Source organism: Delphinapterus leucas, chromosome 7, assembly GCF_059928025.1.
Source record: "Delphinapterus leucas isolate spDelLeu-1000000601 "Yukka" chromosome 7, BTC_Dleu_Yukka2, whole genome shotgun sequence".
Classification (NCBI taxonomy): Eukaryota; Metazoa; Chordata; class Mammalia; order Artiodactyla; family Monodontidae; genus Delphinapterus; species Delphinapterus leucas.
The window spans coordinates 16,466,553-16,487,814 of NC_143135.1; the positions used below are offsets into that span (position 1 = coordinate 16,466,553).

The following is a 21,262-nucleotide window of genomic DNA, read 5'->3' on the forward strand; positions in this document are numbered from 1 at the left end:
TGCTAGTCCATCTCTGTACTGGTAGAAATGTTTCCCTAAGTTATTTCATTTAAATATTCAAGAGCACTCTGAGGCTTTTTTTTTTTTTTGAGGTAAGGAAGGCTCAGCTTGCCCAAGATTTAACAACTAAGTAGGTGGCGGAGCCAGGACATGATAACAATATCTCTGACTACAAAACCTACGCTCCACAGATCAGGTTTCTGGGGCAGAAATTCTGGAGTATATGATGAGCTATTAAAGCAGTGGTTTTTAAAATGTTAATCAGTTACATGATTTTCACCAATCCTTAGCGAAGTGAGAAGCAAAACAAGAACATATATCTAAAATTATAATACACACACACAACTTATGTCCATCCAGATACACACTTGTTGGTGTAAAGTTGCCAACTGTCCATTTTTGAGAAAGACTGACCTTTATTCTAAGATTACCTTTGTACTTTTTTGATATTAAAATGTTGTTTTATAAAATAATGGTAATAGCAGATGCTGGTTTTCTTTAAAAATGACCTTACAAATTAAAAAATAAAGTTCTAATCTATCAAACCCCTATTTCTTTTTTAAAAAATTTTACTTTATTTTTTTATACAGCAGGTTCTTATTAGTTATCCATTTTACACATATTAGTGTATTTATGTCAATCCCAATCGTCCAATTCATCACACCACCACCACCAACCCCCGCCAATTTCCCCTCTTAGTGTCCATACGTTTGTTCTCTACATCTGTGTCTCTATTTCTGCCCTGCAAACTGGTTCATCTGTACCATTTTTCTAGGTTCCACATATATACATTAGATACGATATTTGTTTTTCTCTTTCTCACTTACTTCACTCTGTATGACAGTCTCTAGATCCATCCATATCTCTGCAAATGACCCAATTTCGTTCCTTTTTGTGGCTGAGTAATATTCCATTGTATATATGTACCACATCTTCTTTATCCATTCGTCTGTCGATGGGCATTCAGGTTGCTTCCATGACCTGGCTATTGAAAATAGTGCTGCAATGAACAATGTGGTGCATGTGTCTTTTTGAATTATGGTTTTCTCAGGGTATATGCCCAGTAGTGGGATTCCTGGGTCATATGGTAAATCTATTTTTAGTTTTTTAAGGGATTTCCATACTGTTCTACATAGTGGCTGTATCAATTTACATTCCCACCAACAGTGCAAGTGGGTTCCCTTTTCTTCGCACCCTCTCCAGAATTTGCTGTTTGTAGATTTTCTGATGCCCGTTCTAACTGGTGTGAGGTGATACCTCATTGTAGTTTTGATTTCTGTTTCTCTAATAATTAGTGATGCTGAGCAGTTCTTCATGTGCTTCTTGGCCATCTGTATGTCTTCTTTGGAGAAACGTCTATTTACATCTTCTGCCCATTTTTTGATTGGGTTGTTTGTTTTTTTAATATTGAGCTGCATGAGCTGTTTATATATTTTGGAGATTAATCCTTTGTCCGTTGCTTCATTTGCACATATATTCTCCCATTCTGAGGGCTGTCTTTTTGTCTTGTTTGTAGTTTCCTTTGCTTTGCAAAAGCTTTTAAGTATCATTAGGTCCCATTTGTTTATTTTTATTTCCATTACTCTAGGAGGTGGATCAAAAAAGATCTTGCTGTGATTTATGTCAAAGCGTGTTCTTCCTATGTTTACCTCTAAGAGTTTTATAGTGTCTGGTCTTACATTTAGGTCTCTAATCCATTTTGAGTTTATTTTTATGTATGGTGTTAGGGAGTGTTCTAATTTTATTCTTTTACATGTAGCTGTCCAGTTTTCCCAGAACCACTTATTGAGACTCTTTTCTCCACTGTATATCCTTGCCTCCTTTGTCATAGATTAGTTGATCATAGGTGCGTGGACTTATCTCTGGGCTTTCTATCCTGTTCCATTGATCTATATTTCTGTTTTTGTGCCAGTACCATATTGTCTTGATTACTTTAGCTTTGTAGTATATAGTCTGAAGTCAGGGAGTCTGATTCCTCCCGCTCCAGTGTTCTCCCTCAAGACTGCTTTGGCTATTCGGGGTCTTTTGTGTCTCCCTCTAGTTCTGTAAAAAATGCCATTGGTAATTTGACAGGGATTGCATTGAATCTGTAGCTTGCTTTGGGTAGTATAGTCATTTTCACAATATTGATTCTTCCAATCCAAGAACATGGTATATCTCTCCACCTGTTTGTATCATCTTTAATTTCTTTCATCAGTGTCTTATAGTTTTTTGCATACAGGTCTTTTGTCTCCCTAAGTAGGTTTATTCCTAGGTATTTTATACTTTCTGTTGCAATGGTAAATGGGAGTGTTTCCTTAATTTATCTTTCAGATTTTTCATCATTAGTGTATAGGAATGCAAGATATTTCTGTGCATTTTGTATCCTGCAACTTTACCAAATTCATTGATTAGCTCTAGTAGTTTGCTGGTGGCATCTTTCAGATTCTCTATGTATATAGTATCATGTCATCTGCAAACAGTGACAATTTATATTCCTCTTATTTCTGTTTCTTCTCTGAATGCCGTGGCTAGGACTTCCAAAACTATGCTGAATAATAGTGGCGAGAGTGGACATCCTTGTCTTGTCCCTGATCCAGAGGAAATGGTTTCACTTTTTCACCAATGAGAATGATGTTGCCTGTGGGTTTGTCGTATATGGCCTTTATTATCTTGAGGTAGGTTCCCTCTATGCCCACTTTCTGGAGAGTTTTTATCATAAATGGGTGTTGAATTTTGTCTAAAGCCTTTTCTGCATCTATTGAGATGATCACATAGTTTTTATTCTTCAATTTGTTAGTATGGTGTATCACATTGATTGATTTGCATATCTTGAAGAATCCTTGCATCCCTGGAGTAAACCCCACCTGATCATGGTGTATGATCCTTTTAATGTGTTGTTGGATTTTGTTTGCTAGTATTTTGTTGAGGATTTTTGCATCTATATTCATCAGTGATATTGGTCTGTAATTTTCTTTTTTGGTATTATCTCTGTCTGATTTTGGTATCAGGGTGATGGTGGCCTCACAGAATGTGTTTGGGAGTGTTCCTTCCTCTGCAATTTTTTGGAAGAGTTTGAGAAGGACGGGTGTTAGGTCTTCTCTAAATGTTTGATAGAATTCACCTGTGAAGCCATCTGGTCCTGGACTTTTGTTTGTTGGAAGATTTTTAATCACAGTTTCAATTTCATTACTTGTGACTGGTCTCTTCATATTTTCTATTTCTTCCTGGTTCAGTCTTGGAAGGTTATATCTTTCTAAGAATTTTTCCATTTCTTCCAGGTTGTCAATTTTATTGGCATAGAGTTGCTTGTAGTAGTCTCTTAGGATGCTTTGTATTTCTGTGGTGTCTGTTGTAACTTCTCCTTTTTCTTTTCTAATTTTATTGATTTGAGTCCTCTCCCTGTTTCTTGATGAGTCTGGCTAATGGCTTATCAATTTTGTTTATCTTCTCAAAGAACCAGCTCTTAGTTTTATTGATCTTTGCTATTGTTTTTCTTTGTTTCTATTTTATTTATTTCTGCTCCGATCTTTATGATTTCTTTCCTTCTACTAGTTTTTGGTTTTGTTTGTTCTTCTTTCTCTAGTTCCTTTAAGTGTAAGGTTAGATTGTTTATTTGAGATTTTTCTTGTTTCTTGAGGTAGGCTTGTATTGCTATAAACTTCCCTCTTAGAACTGCTTTTGCTGCATCCCATAGGTCAAACCCCTATTTCTGAGAACCACAGGCAAATGACACACAGTGTATGGAAGCTGAAGGCCTGAGGATGAGTTTTAGTTATACGTCACCTACTAAAGATGTTAGGCAAGGTACCTAACTACTCTGAGTCTCAATTTTCTCAGCTACAAGATGGGGTTAATATCTATTTCACAACGTTAATACACAATTCATAACTTTGTAAGGTATAAAGTACCACAAAAGGTAGTGATTATCATAATAATTTATGGTTACTGGAGCGGGCTTAACTATTTGTATTTCTTTAAAATTTCCTACAAAAATAGAGTTTTTAAAAATTCTTTAATGTCTATGCTTGACTTTTATTATACCATACTCTTTATATTAAAAAACAGAGTCTTTCTGACTCCTAACCACATACCATGACTGTGGTCCCTGTGGACTTGTCAGTATCCCAGAATTTACACGCAGTAAAAGAAAAAAAAAAAAAGTTAGTAGCTAAGAGTAAAACTAGTAAGAGTCATCATTATACTATAATTAAATTAGCAATGTGAAAAGGAATGCACCCTAAGAGACAATTTGCATAATGTTGAAGGGACTTGGCAAACACCTAGCCCTAGCCAGGGCAACCATTCAGTGTTCCCAGTATGAGGATGGAATGGAACTACGTGGGAAACATGAAACTAAAGAAACTTAAACACTAGGTTATCTGCCTCAAGCAATGATGTATTTGGAAAACGAAGAGACAAAGAATAAGATTTTGGTTGGGTTTTATTCTGAATTGTCGTAGGAAAAGACTCTAATTTGGTAGTCATGAGTATTCCACTCATTAAGGAGTTGTATTGGAATAGGAAGTTTCTGTAAACTGAAAAAAATACCCCAGGACTTCCCTGGTGGTCCAGTGGTTAAGACTCCATGCTTCCACTGCAGGGGCCATGGGTCTGATCCCTGGTCGAGGGGCTAAGATCCCGCATGCCCTGTGGCGTGGCCAAAAAAAAAAAAACCAAACCAAAAAACCCCAAAACCCCTTAACATTACTCAGTATCAACCTCCCTTATGATGTTCATTTGGTTGTATGGGTACCTGATGTCAGTAAGAGACATGAGGCTGCCAGGCACTAGAGAGGAGTAGACCCACTGTGAATGAACAAAGTGGCCATCTGGTTTAAAAGTCAATTTCTTTTGAGTTGGTAAATGGAAAATTAATTTCCTTAAAGCCCAATGATTTCTGGTAGAACTGATGAAACTAATTCCCTAAACCTGCAAAAGTGAAGGTCACAACTTCCTCCTTTGAGGTCTAGCTTTCTTCTCTTAGACATTGTTTTTCATACACAATACCACTTAGAAGGAAACACAAAATTTTGTAATTGCTAAATATGTTAATCCAATCTACACAGGAGGGCGAAGGACACATTTCATTACTCTAACAAATATTTACTATACACAGGAATATAACGTTATAAAGGACACAATATATAAGAAGCTCACAGTCTGATGCAACATAAGACATACAAGCAATTAATATTGTATAAAATATGCCTTGACAAAAAGTAGGAACAAGACAGCAAATGGAGCAACTAAATGCTTGGAGACCTTTGTGAATGCTTCACAGAGGAGATGACATTTGAGCTGGATCTTGGAGATGCATGGGAGTTGTCTATAAAAAGCACAGAACATGCAGGGGTCCTTCTCAGACTATGCAAAGACACGGAGGCTCAAAGCAGCATGGCACGTGAGGGAAATAGTGAAAGGTCTGTACTTCCTGCTATGCAGAGTACTAGTAGATGGTACAGTTCAGCTGGAGACAGAATCAAGGGCTAAACTGCCTCATATTCCACATTAAGACATTTGGACTCTTCCGATAGGTAATAGCTACTGAAAACTTTAAATGTAGGCAACTTACCAGATCAGGTCTGATTTCAGAAACAACTCTTTGGACACACAAGAAAGTGGTAACAGGGGTTGTTTCTGCTTTGTAAATTGTATACCAATTTCTATGTATTATCTCTCTCTTTCTCCCCTACACACATACACACCCCCTGCCTCTCTTGCACTCTCCATACATAGACTGAAGTAAAGGACTAGATATAGGGAAGCCAATCGTGAACCTACTACAACAGCCCTGGCAGAAATGAAGAAAGTCTAAATTCAGACAGTGCCACAAAGAATAGATTAGATGAAGAGATGATATATTTAACAGGTCTTAGGGATTGATTGGACATAGTGATGACTGGATGAGTTGTGCCATTAACAGGGAGCAGGAATATAGGAACTAGAAACAGTTCAGGAAGTAGGGCAAAATGAGGACAAGTTCAATTTTAGATATGTTAAGTTTGAAATGGCTGTGGCATGTCCAGATAAAGAGACCACTAAAAAGGTAGAAATAAGATCTGGAGTCACAAAGAATGTCTTAGCTGAAAATACAGACTTAGAGTCATTGGTATACTCCAAAGTATCTGAAACACCAAGAGATAACACATGGATGACTAAGAAAAGAAGACCAAGGTTAAGATCCTGGGTAAAAAAAATAAAGGGCAAAGTAAAGAATAAGTGAATGAAATTGAAAAAAGATATTCTGAGGACAAGGAAAAGAACCAAGAACAAGTGATATCCCAGAAGCCAAGAGGAGAAGAAGGAGAAAGTTTCAAGCGAGGAGTCGTGCACAGTTCCAAAGGCAGAAAAGAGGTTAAGCAGGATGAGTACTTAAAAGAAGTCACTGGGCTTCCCTGGTGGCGCAGTGGTTGAGAGTCCGCCTGCCGACACAGGGGACATGGGTTCGTGCCCCGGTCCGGGAAGATCCCACATGCCGGCTAGGCCCGTGAGCCATGGCTGCTGAGCCTGCGCGTCCGGAGCCTGTGCTCCGCAATGGGAGAGGCCCGCGTACCGCAAAAAAACAAACAAACAAAAAATAGAAGTCACTCATTTTGGCAATTATAAATTGATAATCTTAAAACTTTTTAGAACAGCATAGCTCAAAATGTGGTCATAAAATGGAATTTTAGGAAAGGGCCTGGTAGGCATGCCCGTTATTTCAAATCTTTAAATTTTATTGGGTTAGTATAAATACAACTTGCTTTTTTTTTCAATGACTTACTCAACAGACTAATGACATTAAGAAGAAAGACTAGTACATAAATCAAATTTGTTCTAGCAAATGAAGATGTTGAGGTGGAGAAAACAGAAAGAAGTGTGCAGAGCATTTTCACTTTATAGCTTGCCTTCTGCCTCCCAATCTTGAGGGTCACCTTCATGATCTACAATATAGTAAGTGACTGTTAAAAGAAAGAACAAACGCTTGAGAGTAGAGAAAGCCTAAGCTTCAAGTCTGAGAGTTGATTTTACTCCAGAAGCACAGCTCAGGTCAAATCAACTTACTTTCAAGTCTAAGGACATCTGAGTCCCTCCCTGAATTCTCAACAGAGAGCACAGGGTCTTCCTCTGTTCCTGTCTCAGAGGGCTCTTCTTCAGCAGCATCCAGTGACTGTGAGTTGTCAAAATATTTCTGTTTGTCATGGCTGTTGTCCAGGGTTTTCGCATGACAATTACCTCAATGACAAGAGACACAGATAGAGCACATTAGAAACCTCTCTTGTGTAGTCCCATAGCTCAAGGTCCCCAACTATCAAGAAGAGCAAAAAGGTGACTGTCGGTTTTTCTCCAGCAGAACATGCACAAATCAGTGAGGTGGAGTGCCCAAAGGCAGACCATAATTGTGATTCAAGATTTTGCACTGAAGTTCAAGTTTCACCTGTTAGGCTATTTTAAGTATTTGGGGAAAAAACTATAACAACAAAGATCAAGTCCCAAGATCTCCTTCCATTCATAATGAATGATTGTGAAACACTTCTCTGAAAGTCAGAAACATCATAAAAAAGTGGTTTTCCTTCTATTTGCCTTTTGAAGGTGAGAAATAACAGATTAGTACCTGAATAAGTCTGGAGATAGATGAATTATAGCTGAAAAATATACCATTCTTGCATCATAGTTTAAAATGAAAGATATACCAAAAGGTAAAGGATTATAAATTAAAAACCAAGGACTTAGAGGGGGATAGTGGTGGCAGAGAATCCACATTTAAGACTGTCAGATCACACAGGTGCCTATTTTTTTCTTTTGAAAAACAAGTTCTGATCACGTAATAAAGATTTACCTAAGCATAAAATGTCACATCTTGAATGTAATCATAGCACTCTGTGATACCTTCTGATATGTATAGTGAGCATGACCTTTTGCTACAGTTTTGGCCAGGAGTCGAAGAGCTTCGACCTTATTAGGGATTGTATGTTAACAGGGATAAAGAGCCACTATCCAGCTCCACCTGACGGACATTCTCTGGGTAGGAGAATGTGTTACTAGGCTGTTGCGTATGCTGTAGTGGGAATCTGGCTGGCTGAACAGGTCTCCTCATGTTCCATGTGCGTTGCTACTGAAGGTGCATGGTCAGTGGAAGCCTACATGCATATTATAGGACAATTCTCTGGGTAAGAGTGTAAAAGTAACTTTCCTCCTTTATCAGAACGTCCAAACATTCTCTACAAGTTTTTTTATTTTTTAAGAGAATGTTGCCCCAAAGAGATGTATGTACCCAATCAGGCTGTCTCTGCGGCAATGGAAATACAAGAAGTCTCTTTCTGGATCTGATGACTCCCTTTCAGATTCCACAATTTTGGAAAGCATTTCTCGGGCCATTTTCCTTATTGTGCCAAGAAAACATAATGGACTCAAAACCTTTCCCAACTTCCTAGGTGAGAGAAAGGGGACTGCCTACTTAGGGATTCACTTCCCATTTTCCAGTTCTAGACTACCACACATCTGAGGCTACCATTTTCAACAAGGCTATGTCAGAAGCTTTAGCTCTCAAGAAGCTTACAAGACAATGAATGCAAGACAACAAACAATAATGAGGTAGTCTTCTGTGCCAAGTAAGTGCTTCAGAGAATAAGTTTTGAGTAGGTAGAACTTCAATTTTGAAGAATACGTAGGATTTAAAAACACAGAACTTCAAAAGGGGGAATTACAAGGAAGGGAATCAATATTTATTGAGTACTTCTGTATGTTTTCTTCCACTTGCTCCTCAAAAACACCTTGTGAAATATTATTAATTTCACAGATAAGGAAACTGATTATCAGTGAAACTAAGTAACTTGCCTGTGGTCAAACAATAAGTAATGGTAGATCTGGGACTTGAATTAATTCTATTTTACCACAAAGCTTCTTGGCTTTCCCCTAGTCAATACTACCTCTTTAGCAGAGAAAGTAGAGAAGGTGGCATTCTAGGCAGGGAGAAATAATGTGTTGAGCAAAGCAACAGGAACAGGAATTCTCATTTGTGTTTGGGAGACAATGAGAAGTACGATTTGATACAGACGGAAGGTGTGGAGTGTGTGGGCCCTGGAGGGCTAAGAAAAGAAGCCATGAGCAATGGTAGTTGCTTTCTTTCTCCAGATTCTCCTGAGAGGACAGACAGAGGTTGCAGATTTGCCTCTAATTCTGTCTTCACCACCTAGTACGTGCAATTAGGTACGGGGAAACCAAGCATGAGAGCATTAAAATAAAACAGAGCAATGACAACTACTACTCTACACACCCGACTGACTAAAATTCACTATGAAGAACAGCATGCTTTTCAGAGGCAATTCTTAACTGGGAAATAAATAAGCATAACTCTTAAAGGCAGAGAGGAAAAAAAGATGACAACGATACTGATAATTTTAAACATGTTTTCCTAGTGAATATTCTCTCTGCCTTCAGCTTTGGTGAATTTGCCTCTAAAGCATGTTTTATCTTGACACAGGTCAAGTAAAGCAAAAAGATAAACCTTTAACACTGGAACCCAGTGAGATTCTAGCTGTGTTTCCTGCAGTTGATTTCCTCCTCCAACCTTTGCCATCTCTTATTTTTCTCTCCCACCCTCTTTCTATTATAAAAATTTAATTGGTTTCATCTTTTAAAATGTCTGCAATATTTTAAAATGCTTCATAGGTAATTTATAAGATACGATGTGCATAAGATCCAGAAGCTAAAATTAGTCCTCTTGCATGACCTCAAGCCCAGACACCCTCTTGAAGCAAGCCTTCTGCATTCTAAGAATGTCTTGCCCTCCAACTCAGGAAATTGGGGCCAATACCTCTGAGGGAGAGGGCAGGAAAGGGGATCAAGGAGAACTGGGGGAATTAAAGGAAGCATAAGAAGTTTATGTTAGGATATTCCTTGGAAATAGACAGGGTCAAAATGATCATGTAAAAACTACATGCTTTAAAATGAGAACTATTAATATGAATTTTCTTAGGTTGACAGTTAAAAAGAGACTGGTTTAGCATTCTGGTGTGATTTCCATGATTATCTAGGCTAATCATAGAAAGTCATACTGCCTAATTTTTGAATTACTCCTTCCAGTTGCCTGAGGGAGAACTGAAGAATTTCAGAAAAAATAAGTTTCTATTCTTTGGACTATAGTATAGGTCCAGGGCTTCCCTGGTGGCGCAGTGGTTGAGAGTCCGCCTGCCGATGCAGGGGACACGGGTTCGTGCCCCGGTCTGGGAAGATCCCACATGCCACGGAGCGGCTGGGCCCGTGAGCCATGGCCGCTGAGCCTGCACGTCGGAGCCTGTGCTCTGCAACGGGAGAGGCCACAACAGTGAGAGGCCCGCGTACCACAAAAAAAAAAAAAAAGCACGTATAGTATAGGTCTACTCTAGCTCAAAGGGGAACTAAAAAAAAAGTTGCCTATGTAGAAAAATATTGCTTGTCTTCCCAGCAAAGGCAGAGATGATGTTCTTATTAAAGAAACACAAGAAAATGGAGAAGGAAAAATGGAAAGACACCTAAAAAGTAAAAAGTCATCTTCCGTGCATAAGGGTATTATTTTTTGTTAATGCAAAAATGAGGAGATTCTATGGCTTGGACTAACCTTGAGAGGTATGTTTTTGTTGTTGTTATTGTTTTTGGAACTACATGATTTAAATGAAATGCTTTAGACAACAAGGTTCCAGGTGAAAATGGAAACACTTTTCTCTGCTTAATGCTCTATACTTGCTTGCAAAGCATTTAGCAATTCAAATCCTGGCAGTCTGATTTTTCTTAGAAGTAAGAGAGTACAAGGCAAAACCAACTGAGCATGAAACTCCAAAGAGGGTATTTCTGATTCTGGAACTGCTATGAGATCTTAGACATATCAACATCCTTTTCTGTGGTTAGAGTATTGACTGCATAAGTTGGGTTATTAATATTAACCTCCCCTACAAGGGTGTTCTGGAAAACAACTAAATATTTAATATACCTTGTCAAAGCATAAGTCTCCTAAGGGAGAAAGGCACAATTATTCTGTGGCTAAACAGATTTTCAGAGTAAACTAAGTTCCCAGGAACTCCTACCATGACTAAGGTTAAAGAAATCTCCTATCTTCTCATATAAATCCTGTTTACAAAGGTCCTAGAAGGATATTTGTTTTCTAACTGGAGTTGGGTAACCACTTACTTGTTAAAAAGAATTATTCTCTTCTTTTTTTAAGAATTCTTCTCTTCTGAATCTCATAAGTTGGTAAGAAATTCCTGGTTGGGTTAGGAATCCTTTAGGGTTAGTTATAAGAAAGAAATGCCACAAAATTGAGAGGCCTCAGAACTTTGTAAGAGCCAAGCAACTAATTTCATATTTATTTCTCTAGTAGGATATGTATCTTTTAGGAAAAATAGTGATATAAATTGTGAAGTGAACAAAAGTGTATCTTTCAGTTGTGCACCATTGTTATGCAAGATTGCTTTAAATTATTAAGAGGAAACTTTAACTGTGGGTGGCATGTGGGGCCTAGTACTACACAGAGAAATAGGTGTACGTGAAGCAGTAAGAAACCTCACTGGGAACAGATTCCTTTATGATTTCCACCTCCACCGGCTGTGACAAAGTCTTGTAGACCTTGTTCTAAGAGGAGCATTCCATGGTATGAATTCAAATTCTGCCTTAGCTGCAGCCTTACCATATGAACCTCGGCAAATTAATTCCCTTCTCTGTGTCTAGGTTCTTTATCTGAAATGGAGAGAGAAGCTACTGTCCTACAGTAAGAGGAGCTGTAGGAAACACTATTGCTGAAACCACTGTGAACATAAGCATACAGAACTCCTTGAATCTAGGTGAACCTAAGTTGCTGATGGCTGCACCTGAGACAAGGGAAACTGCCTCACTTCCTCTGTCCTGTGCTGTCCTCCACTTAGACGAGAGAAGTCATTTTGATGGAAGTAACGGCTCAGACTTGTTCTCATTCAGCAATTACTGCTGAATGGAATTCTTTGCAGGAGGTTTAAAAGTAATGGTTATGTACTGGCTGACCTTAAAAGTACGGCAATGCCAGATAGAAAACACCATATTAGAGACTTGAAATCAGCAACCTCAGGATTATACAGGTATTCCCTCATGGTGAGGTGAATGAGTCACAAGTGAGCTTAAAAAGGAAAAACTAAGAAAGAAAAGTGTGTGACCTCAAAAGAAAAGAGAGAGAGAGAGAGAGGGAGGGAGGGGGAGAGAGAGAGAGGGATTGATTCCCTTTTACTACATATTCTAGAGTTAAATTCTATCCTGGGTAACACTCTCTTCACACATGGTGGGGGAACGTGATTTGCCCAAGAGTTCAGAGGTGCATTGGTTTCTATAGACCTGTACTCCCTGCCTTCTTTTAGAGAAGAAAAAAGAGAAACACCAATAAATCTGGCCTCTTTGTCTTGCCATGTGGCCATCACTTAAGTGACTAAAGCACAGGGAGCAAAGTCAGCACCAGTTGAGACACAGACACCATGACATGGAGACTGTGGAAGACATGACTCCAGTGATGGAATTCAAGCTCTCCACAGCTGTAACTTTCTCCAGAAATGTGAAAGATCAGGCTAGATGTCTAAACAAGAGAATTTAAACATTTACTGGAAGTTTACTAGGAAAGATTTTCCCATGTAGAAACAATATTGAGAAAGAAAGAAAATTAACTGCCATAGCTGCTGTTGAATATTTTGTTATTATTGTTATTGTTATTATTAAATTTAAATCTCTGTCTTACTTCAGCCTAGGGAAATTTGTTTCAAGCAAGAATGTTGGGGAAACAAATCCAATAGATTCTCACACTTACTGATTTACCCATAAATGTCAGTTTTTCAATGAGGGTCAACAAGGACATTTGTAACTTTCATTAAAAACAGTGCAGACAGGAGAAAATACAGGCTATCTATTAGATGTGTCATCTTCTAGTGGACACAACATGTGCCTTCAAATGAGATAATTCCTTTTCTATTCCCCCTCCTATTGTGCGGGAGCTGCAGACCTCAAAAGAAGGTCTATATCTATATATGTATGTCGAGTGGGGGTCTGGTATAAAGAATTCTGGATAAACAGCGGGTGGGTATGAGTTAATTACCCTCTATTACTAGGTATTTTCAGTAGTTCAAACCTGAAATGCCATTAGCTAATTTGCAGTTTAAGTACATTCTATGGGCTAAATATTGGGAGGATGGTGTGGAATGCATAGTGGGCCACGGTATGAAGATGAAAAAAGGATTGGTCCCTGCTCTCAATGAGCTAGAGAAGTCCTGTAGGATAGTAGTGTCTTGTACACAAGTAACTGTAATGGCAAGTCACAGGAGCTGAAGGAGAGGCGCAGGTGGCATGACTGGTTATGCATTACTTATAATTAAGGGATCAGTAAGGCATATAGCAGAAGTGGGCCTTGAAGGATGGGCAAGATTAGAATTTTTGTGTGGGGGGAGGGCAGGAGGGAGGGTTATGGGGAAGAGCTACTGAAAACAATATAAGCCGACACAAGGAACCAGGAAAGCAGGGTGTATGTGGTAAAGAAAACAAGTATTCCACAATAGCATCATCGTATGTCATGGTTTGGTATAATTTCCATTGACTTTGCAAAAGACAGAATGATATTAAAGTCCTTATGTGGTCAGTGAGCTTAAATTAAGCATGTCTATTCGCATCAACCACATATTCTTGCAGTGAGTTGGCTTCATTCAATTCTTAATACCTAGAATAAGCATATAAACAGAGGGTTGGGATGAGGGAACAGGGGAGGGCTTAGACTTCCTAGCTACTCACCACCTCTGGAGTTTATATTTACCTCTCCTTTCTGTTGCTGCAAGTGACTGGTCACCTGCTGATGTCAAGGAAAAAAATCTGGTAGAAAAATCAATAGATTTAACTCTGCTCCCCCTCCTCAAGCTATAAATGGAGGCCCAGAGATATGCATAATGGGGAAGGGACCTTCCATCAGAAGCATTTACTGCCATTAGGCTTGCGCTTTTTCCAAAATGCAATTTCCTAATGCAAGGCCAAGGCTAATAAAACGTCAAAGGCTACTTGGTCTTTTTCACTCCTCAGACTAAGTGGATCATAAGAACAGTATCTTTAAATGAGAGCACAAGAGCCTAGTTATTCCATGATTGTTAAGGACTTGAGCCCAGTAATATCTCATAGGACTTAGATATGAGGACAAAGAGGGTTAGGCATTGTCCTTTACACTGGTTTGGGTAATAAGTATGATATTTAAACAAAGGTTAACAAAAAAGGCCACTGAAGTCCCTCTACCACAGAACGTTTTGAGCAAGGCCTTGTGGCTTTCAGTAAGAAAGTTCCCTAGCTGCCTGATATCAGACCCACTTTAGGGGTTTGGGATTAAGACAGGAACTTTGATTTGAGTATATCTACCTAAATCTAAGTACATATTATCAGTGCACTAAATCAAGTGAAAAGCATAGAAAAACAAATGATAGTATCATACTGTTTCCTTTTGCTTTATATCACCAAAGTTGCCTGGAGGCATTCACCTCAGTGGCCACTTTGCACGTAATAAATAACACGGTTTCTTGCTCTCTCCCAGTTTTTAACATTTATGGTACTTAGGCAGTGTACGGTGAGGGAGGTGGTGAGTTGTTTTGTTCATGTTAGGTTTTCCTCTAGCTGTATTTCACATCATCAAGGGAAATTGGCCATATTACTACAGGTATACCAGGGCTCAGAAGACTTGATCAACACCACATACCCTTTCAGCTGCTACTGACCTCTAGTTCCTTCTCCTGAAATTTGCTTGTTTTATTATTTTTTTAAATAATTATCATTTTAGATACTTGTGATTTGACTGGGTTATGAAGTAATGCCTGACAGCTAAAGCAGTTTAAACTGCTTTCAGAGTGGCAAATTTTGAATGGCAAATTTAGATTTGTTGTTATATCAATAAAAATAAACTAAATGAGAAGAGAAATCCGAAGCTGTGTTCTTTTCAACAGCTATGAAATATGATTTAAATTTCTCCTGTATTTTCAAGATCCTAACTAAATAAACTTTGGTGGTTAAGAAAAAGTAACAGACTACTGAGATTTTCTTGGTCAAAGATCACAATAGTTTAGTATGAAATAAATCCGACTATTGTTAACAACCAACACTGAAAGAAAAAAGGGGGGGAAAACCCAAAACCAGCATATACATGGACACATAGATACATGCCAGGTATCCTCAGTCATATGTATTTTAAATCTCACCAATGCTCTTTTCTACTGATTATCAGGCTCAACTGCTTTATTTCCATCAGCCCATGGAACTGAGTTAAAAAAAAAAATCATTCAATGATTAAATTTTTAAAGGGGTTGAAATACTTGGTGCTCACTGTTTTTTGTTTTTCTTTAATAAATTTATTTATTTTACTTATTTATTTTTGGCTAAGTTGGGTCTTCATTGCTGCGTGCGGGCTTTTAGTTGCGGCGAGCAGGGGCTACTCTTTCGCTGAGGTGCGTGGGCTTCTCATCGCGGTGGCTTCTCTTGTTGCAGAGCATGGGCTCTAAGGGTGTGGGCTTCAGTAGTTGTGGCACATGGGCTCAGTAGTTGTGGATCACTGGCTCTAGAGCACAGGCTCAGTAGTTGTGGTGCATAGGCTTATTTGCTCTGGGGCATGTGGGATCGTCCTGGACCTGGGATCGAACCCGTGTCCCCTGCATTGGCAGGCGGATTCTTAACCACTGCACCACCAGGGAAGCCCCTATTTTTTTGGTTTGTTTTCTGTTTATTTTGGCCGCACCTTGCAGCTTGTGGGATTTTAGATCCCTGACCAGGGACTGAAGCTGGGCCCACGGCAGTGAAAGCACCGCGTCCTAACCACTGGACTGCCAGGGAACTGCCGGTACTCACTGTTTCAAACAAGAACTCCAAAACTGGGAATTCATTTCAACTAGTTGGTTTGCAGTGCACGTAAAGAATTTTCTGAGGCATAGGTCACTTAAAAAAGAGCCCACTCTAATGTAGCATGGATTTGTGTGTGTGTGTGTGTGTGTGTGTGTGTGTGTGTGTGAGAGAGAGAGAGAGAGAGAGAGAGAGAGAGAGGAGAGAGAGAAAGAGACCGAGAGAGAGGGAGGGAGAGAGAGAGGGAGGGAGGGAGGGAGGGAGGAAGAGAGAGTTCTGCCAATTAGAATAATCTTTTTGAATGGGGAGGAGTCATGCAAATGCTTGCTATATGAGATAGCAAAGCTTAACATCACAAACTGAAATATCTCCAAAAACATCTGCAACAATGAATGGAAACTGAAGATGTAAAAAGATAGCATCCAATGAACTTGCCTAACTTACTACACACAAAGTATTTATAACTAGAAGTTAGCCCCCTTCAGTTCCTATCAGGAGACATGTACTACTGCAGTGACAAACCATATTAAAAATATCTTGCTCAATAATTAGTGGGGGCTAGATAAAACAGACCCCATCTTGCTCATCCTTCATTTTTCTTGCTGGTGTGTACAATCACTGGGACCTCAGTGATGTGAATGCAGGAAACCACAGTAAGTTCCTGACGCAGAATGGCGCCTATACACAAAGAAAGATGTCTCAGTATAACTTTCCAACCCTATCTGTAGGTAAGTGTTCACAAAATATGATTAACGATGCCTTCCAGTTGGTGTCCCCGCACTACATACAGAGCATAAAGGAAGCAGAACCATGATCTTAATTTACAAACTCAAAAGTATAACTCACTTCCTACTGGAGACTCAAGATAGTAACCCTAACACTGGCAAAGACCATTCACACACCTCAAGTGTTAAGCTCTGTAACTCAGATTATAAATTTGCAACTTCTTCTTTTTAAGGTAATGAACAAAAGAATTCCATAACTGAGTAACAAGCTGCAGTGCTAACCTCCTAGCTGACTTCAAGAAGTGCTACTCAAATATCTAGAGTGACTGCTTAGTTGCTGCCCTTGGACACAGTCCTCTTGGAGCATCACAACCAAGCTGCAGTGGCTCAGTTCCAAGAGTCCCAGAGACAGAATAAAACCACTTGCTCTGTGTGTATTACATGCTGGGCCTAATAAATGCCTTACTTCTTCACTCAGCTGCCAAATTTTTCTACTATTTTATTCCAAACACAAATTACTTTTTCATGTTTCTAATAAGTGAATTTTTTTAAAGTCTTCCTTATTTGTGTCCTATTATATATTATCTAAAGAATGATTCCTGGTATCATTAACTATTTGCTTTAAAGTTATTTTAGTTACACAGTGACAGGATGAAACAAAAGTTATAGTTTAGAATCTATGCCAGTAACTCTAAAAGTAATTCAACTATACATAGAGAGCTCACTTTAATATTTCTATTTTCCTAAAATTTATTCTTGTTTTAGTATAGATATTTCCCCATCTTACAGAAAATACTTTTGATAAAATGAGGTCACCAAATGATTTTCTAAACTGTTAAACCCAGAGCTTCCCACACTATTCATTCGTCCACTACTGTCGTGATTTTCCCATAGGTACCAGTACCATTATTTATGCAATGTTCTTCTTTAAATAGAGTCACTGTTTAATCTTACATTAATTTATGTTAAAAGGGAAAATCAGTACCACTTTTCATGAATTACAGGTTTGATGTGCTGGTTATTTATTTCTTCTAATGCCCATCAGAATAAGCCACAAATACTAAAATCAAAAAATGTTACTCTAAGTACCACCTAAAAGCTTGTGTGCCTCTGGTGATATCTGTACCCTACTTTAGGAACCAATATAGGACACGCTACTGTTGATTTCTTTTTCCTTCTCAAACTCTCTGTTCTTCTGACCTTCAGGACCCAGCTCCCTCTTGGTTCTCCCAATACCTCTCTTTACTCACTTTCACTGCCTCTGCTCCTTAAATGCTAGTATTTTCTAAGATTCCATTCTAGGACTTTTCTTCTCACCCTGAACAATCTGAGGGAACCAGTGGCATCTCTATATGAACATGTCTATCACTGAACTTATTTTCCAGCCACACATGAAGGCATAGATAATTTCTTTTCCATATTCCTTCTCTAAATTAATGACATTGACATGATCCAGTTACCAAAATTAGAAACTTCTCTAGTCAATTCACCTTCTGAGTCCATTGTTTTCAGCCCTTTCTCTCTCATTGTATTTCTAACCTCCTCTGCCCCTCTTCACACTCATCTGACAACTGGCCTCTTACTTCACTGAGAAGTAATCAAAAGTCGCACCAACATACCTACATCTATACCTATAAATTGTACCTTCTCCTATTCAAGGACAACCTCTACACTACACTTGTGCCTCGGAGCCCATCCCCTTCTGTTTATTCAAGAGTTTTGCTTCTACAATTTTTTCTGCATCTTCAATTTCTTCCTCTTTACTGGATATTTCCTACAGGAACACACTGCAATACCTCTTATTTTTAGAACAATAAAGCCAAAACCAAATATCTTCAATCCCACATTCCCCCACAACTACAATCCCATTTTTCTGCTCCTCACTACAGCAAAACTCCTTGAAAGAGCTGCTGGCCATCTCCACTTCACCTACTTCACAAGCCATTTAATACAAACTTTTAGAAGACTGCCAACAACCTCCATGTTCAGAAATCCGATGCTTTATTCTCTGTCCTCATCCAACTCAAGCTCTTAGGATATATCCACGTAGCGTAAGAATAACGATATAACTGACCACTCCTTGGAACACTTTCTTCGCTTGGCTTCTGGAACAGAACACTTGCCTGGTTTCCCTACTGTCTTACTGGCTACTCCTGTAATGTTCTTCCTCTTCCCAATCACTAAATGTTGGCTGGAATGCCCTAGTAATTAATCGCTGACCTCTTTTCTTTTTATACTAATCACTGAGGTAAGTTCATCCAATTTTGTGATTTTAAAAGACATTCATATGTCCATGGTTCACAAATTTTCATCTCTAGCCTGGGGCTCTTCCTTGACCATAATGACATTCATATATACCCAACTGCCTACCCAATACCATCACTTAAACATTTAGAAGGCAACTGAAACTTGTTTAAAACCAAACTTGTTTTTCTCCCTAAATCTGTTCCTTCCTCAGACTTTATCTCATTAAATAGCACCACAGGTTATTAAAAATCTCATTAAATAGCACCTAGTTGATTAGGTCCCATATTTAGGAGTCACCCTGACCCCTGCTTCTTTCATTTCCCATACTTCCTCTGGTAGTGTCTTATTGGTTCCACCTTCAAAAATATACCCCAAATATGATGATCACTTCTCCCCTTCTCCCCTCTCACCCCACTGGTCCAAGGCAACATCATCCGTCACCTACATTTTGTGTGTGTGTGTGTGTGTGTGTGTGTGTGTGTTATGCGGGCCTCTCACTGTTGTGGCCTCTCCCGTTGCGGAGCACAGGCTCCAGATGCGCAGGCTCAGCAGCCATGGCTCACGGGCCCAGCCACTCCGCGGCACGTGGGATCTTCCCGGACCGGAGCACGAACCCATGTCCCCTGCTTCGGCAGGCGGACTCTCAACCACTGTGCCACCAGGGAAGCCCCACCTACATTTTTGCAACAGCATCCTAACTGGTCTTCCTGCTTGTGCCATTACCTGACTACAATCTATCTTCAACGGAGCAGCCAGAAGAATCCTGTTAAAATGTAAATCAGATCATTTTCCTCTAATGCTCAAAACCTTCCAAATCATACATCTTTCTCTTAGAATAAAAGCCCAAATTATTAGAATGGTCTGCAAGGCAGTAAAGATGCGGTTCTACCCTCCTCCTGTTCGTCTCTGCTTTCATTTCCTCCAACACCACCAAACCACAGAAAAGCTCTCCTTGCATAAGCTTTTGCAACAACTATTTTCTCTGCCTGAAATGCTCTTATGCTGTATGTCTGCATGGTCCAACCCTTTACCTCCTTCAAAGCTTTGCTCAAGTGTCACTTTCTCAATGGGGCCTCCCTTAACAATCTAATTTAAATATCACACCAACCCTCCTGCTCTATTTATTTTTCCCCAGAGCACTTATTTGCTAACATACTAAATAACCTCTTTCGTATGTTTATCATCTACTCTGTTTCTCTTTACTAGAATGGAGCTCCGTAAGACTTGGAGTTTTTTGTTTTTTGCTTGCTTGTTTGGTTTCTAGTTCCTAGAATAGTAGACATTAGTTGAATAAATGAATGAATAAATAAGCCATACTCAGGTCCCTTTGCTTGAAAGAAAATACTCTATTGCTTTTGAAGGTTATATCCACTCTCAAATTTCATTTTTCTTAAATATTATTTGGCCAGGTTAACAATCTATAATGACTGGAGGACAACTGTAGAAAGATCTTAAGCAGGGCCCAACAGGCTCATTCCTCAAAAGAAAACAATTTTTTTTGCATGCTGGACAAAAAATTCATGTTAAAAACCAAGAAGTATTTATATACATATTAAATGTCTTTCGGAGGCTGAAGTGTAAAACCACTGGTTAACAAAACCTGCCTAAATGTCTTAACTTCTTATGAAAACAAAAGGTAACCATTTTGCTCATGAAACCAAAATGCTGGGAATCCCAAAAGACAAATATTACCTACTGAGCGAATATTACAAGTATGGCTACCAGATCTTCTGTGTAAAATCCAATGCTTTACAGCAATCTAATGATGCAAAATACAGAAGAGATCAAAGTGACACGCTAAACTGAAAGGGACCATTTTAGGTGTGCTTTTAGGGTTTATTATGACTGTCCCCCATAATATAGTTCAGAGCCATGTTTTATATAGGGATGTATGTATCTCTTTTGAGGGATGATATACGAAGTGCAGTGATTATACTACTTTCATAAAATGGCTCAAGAATCTACAAATATGAATTCTTTCAGTCTTGGCAGTGGAATAGTTTATGGCTTGAGAATAAAAGAATTACGCATGAGAGCCACACTGGCCTTAGAAGACAGAGGACTCAGATTTCAGTCTCTGTGCTACCAATGACTGACTCTGTGACTTGAGTAAATCATAACTTTTGCTTCTAGATTCATAAAAAAGGCACTTTTCTTATCCCTTCTCTCACCGTCATATAGATGCTTATCAAAGGATTGTTTGTTAACCAAATAATTAAAGCCCTTTAAGAAGTATAAAAATTTATACATATTACATATAGAGAGGTACATCTAGCTTTGTTGCAAGATGCACCTGCACCTACAGGATTCTGAGCCTGTAAAAAGTTAACCAGTTTTCATTCTTCCAACAAAAATAAATGGAGGTAAGCTAACTAGTAGCATATTAAAAATGCTATAAAAACTGTGTCTTTCAGACTGTATTTTCTTTCTTTTTGTTTTTGCGGTACGTGGGCCTCTCACTATTGTGGCCTCTCCCGCTGCGGAGC

The 21,262-nt window shown here is 38.9% G+C and overlaps 1 protein-coding gene across 4 annotated transcripts in view; it reads right to left on the reverse strand.

Annotated features, from left to right (window-relative positions):
* Window positions 1–21,262, reverse strand: part of TTC17 (tetratricopeptide repeat domain 17) — a 166,369-nt gene that overhangs the window by 64,138 nt on the left and 80,969 nt on the right. For 3 of the 4 annotated variants that reach the window (XM_089914911.1, XM_022592214.2, XM_022592213.2), the window contains exon 17: window positions 7,027–7,197. The exons of the other annotated variant lie outside the window; for it this stretch is intronic. In XM_089914911.1, coding sequence (XP_089771037.1) covers window positions 7,027–7,197 — 171 coding nt within the window. The remainder of the gene's footprint in view (window positions 1–7,026; window positions 7,198–21,262) is intronic. 4 annotated transcript variants of the gene reach the window in all.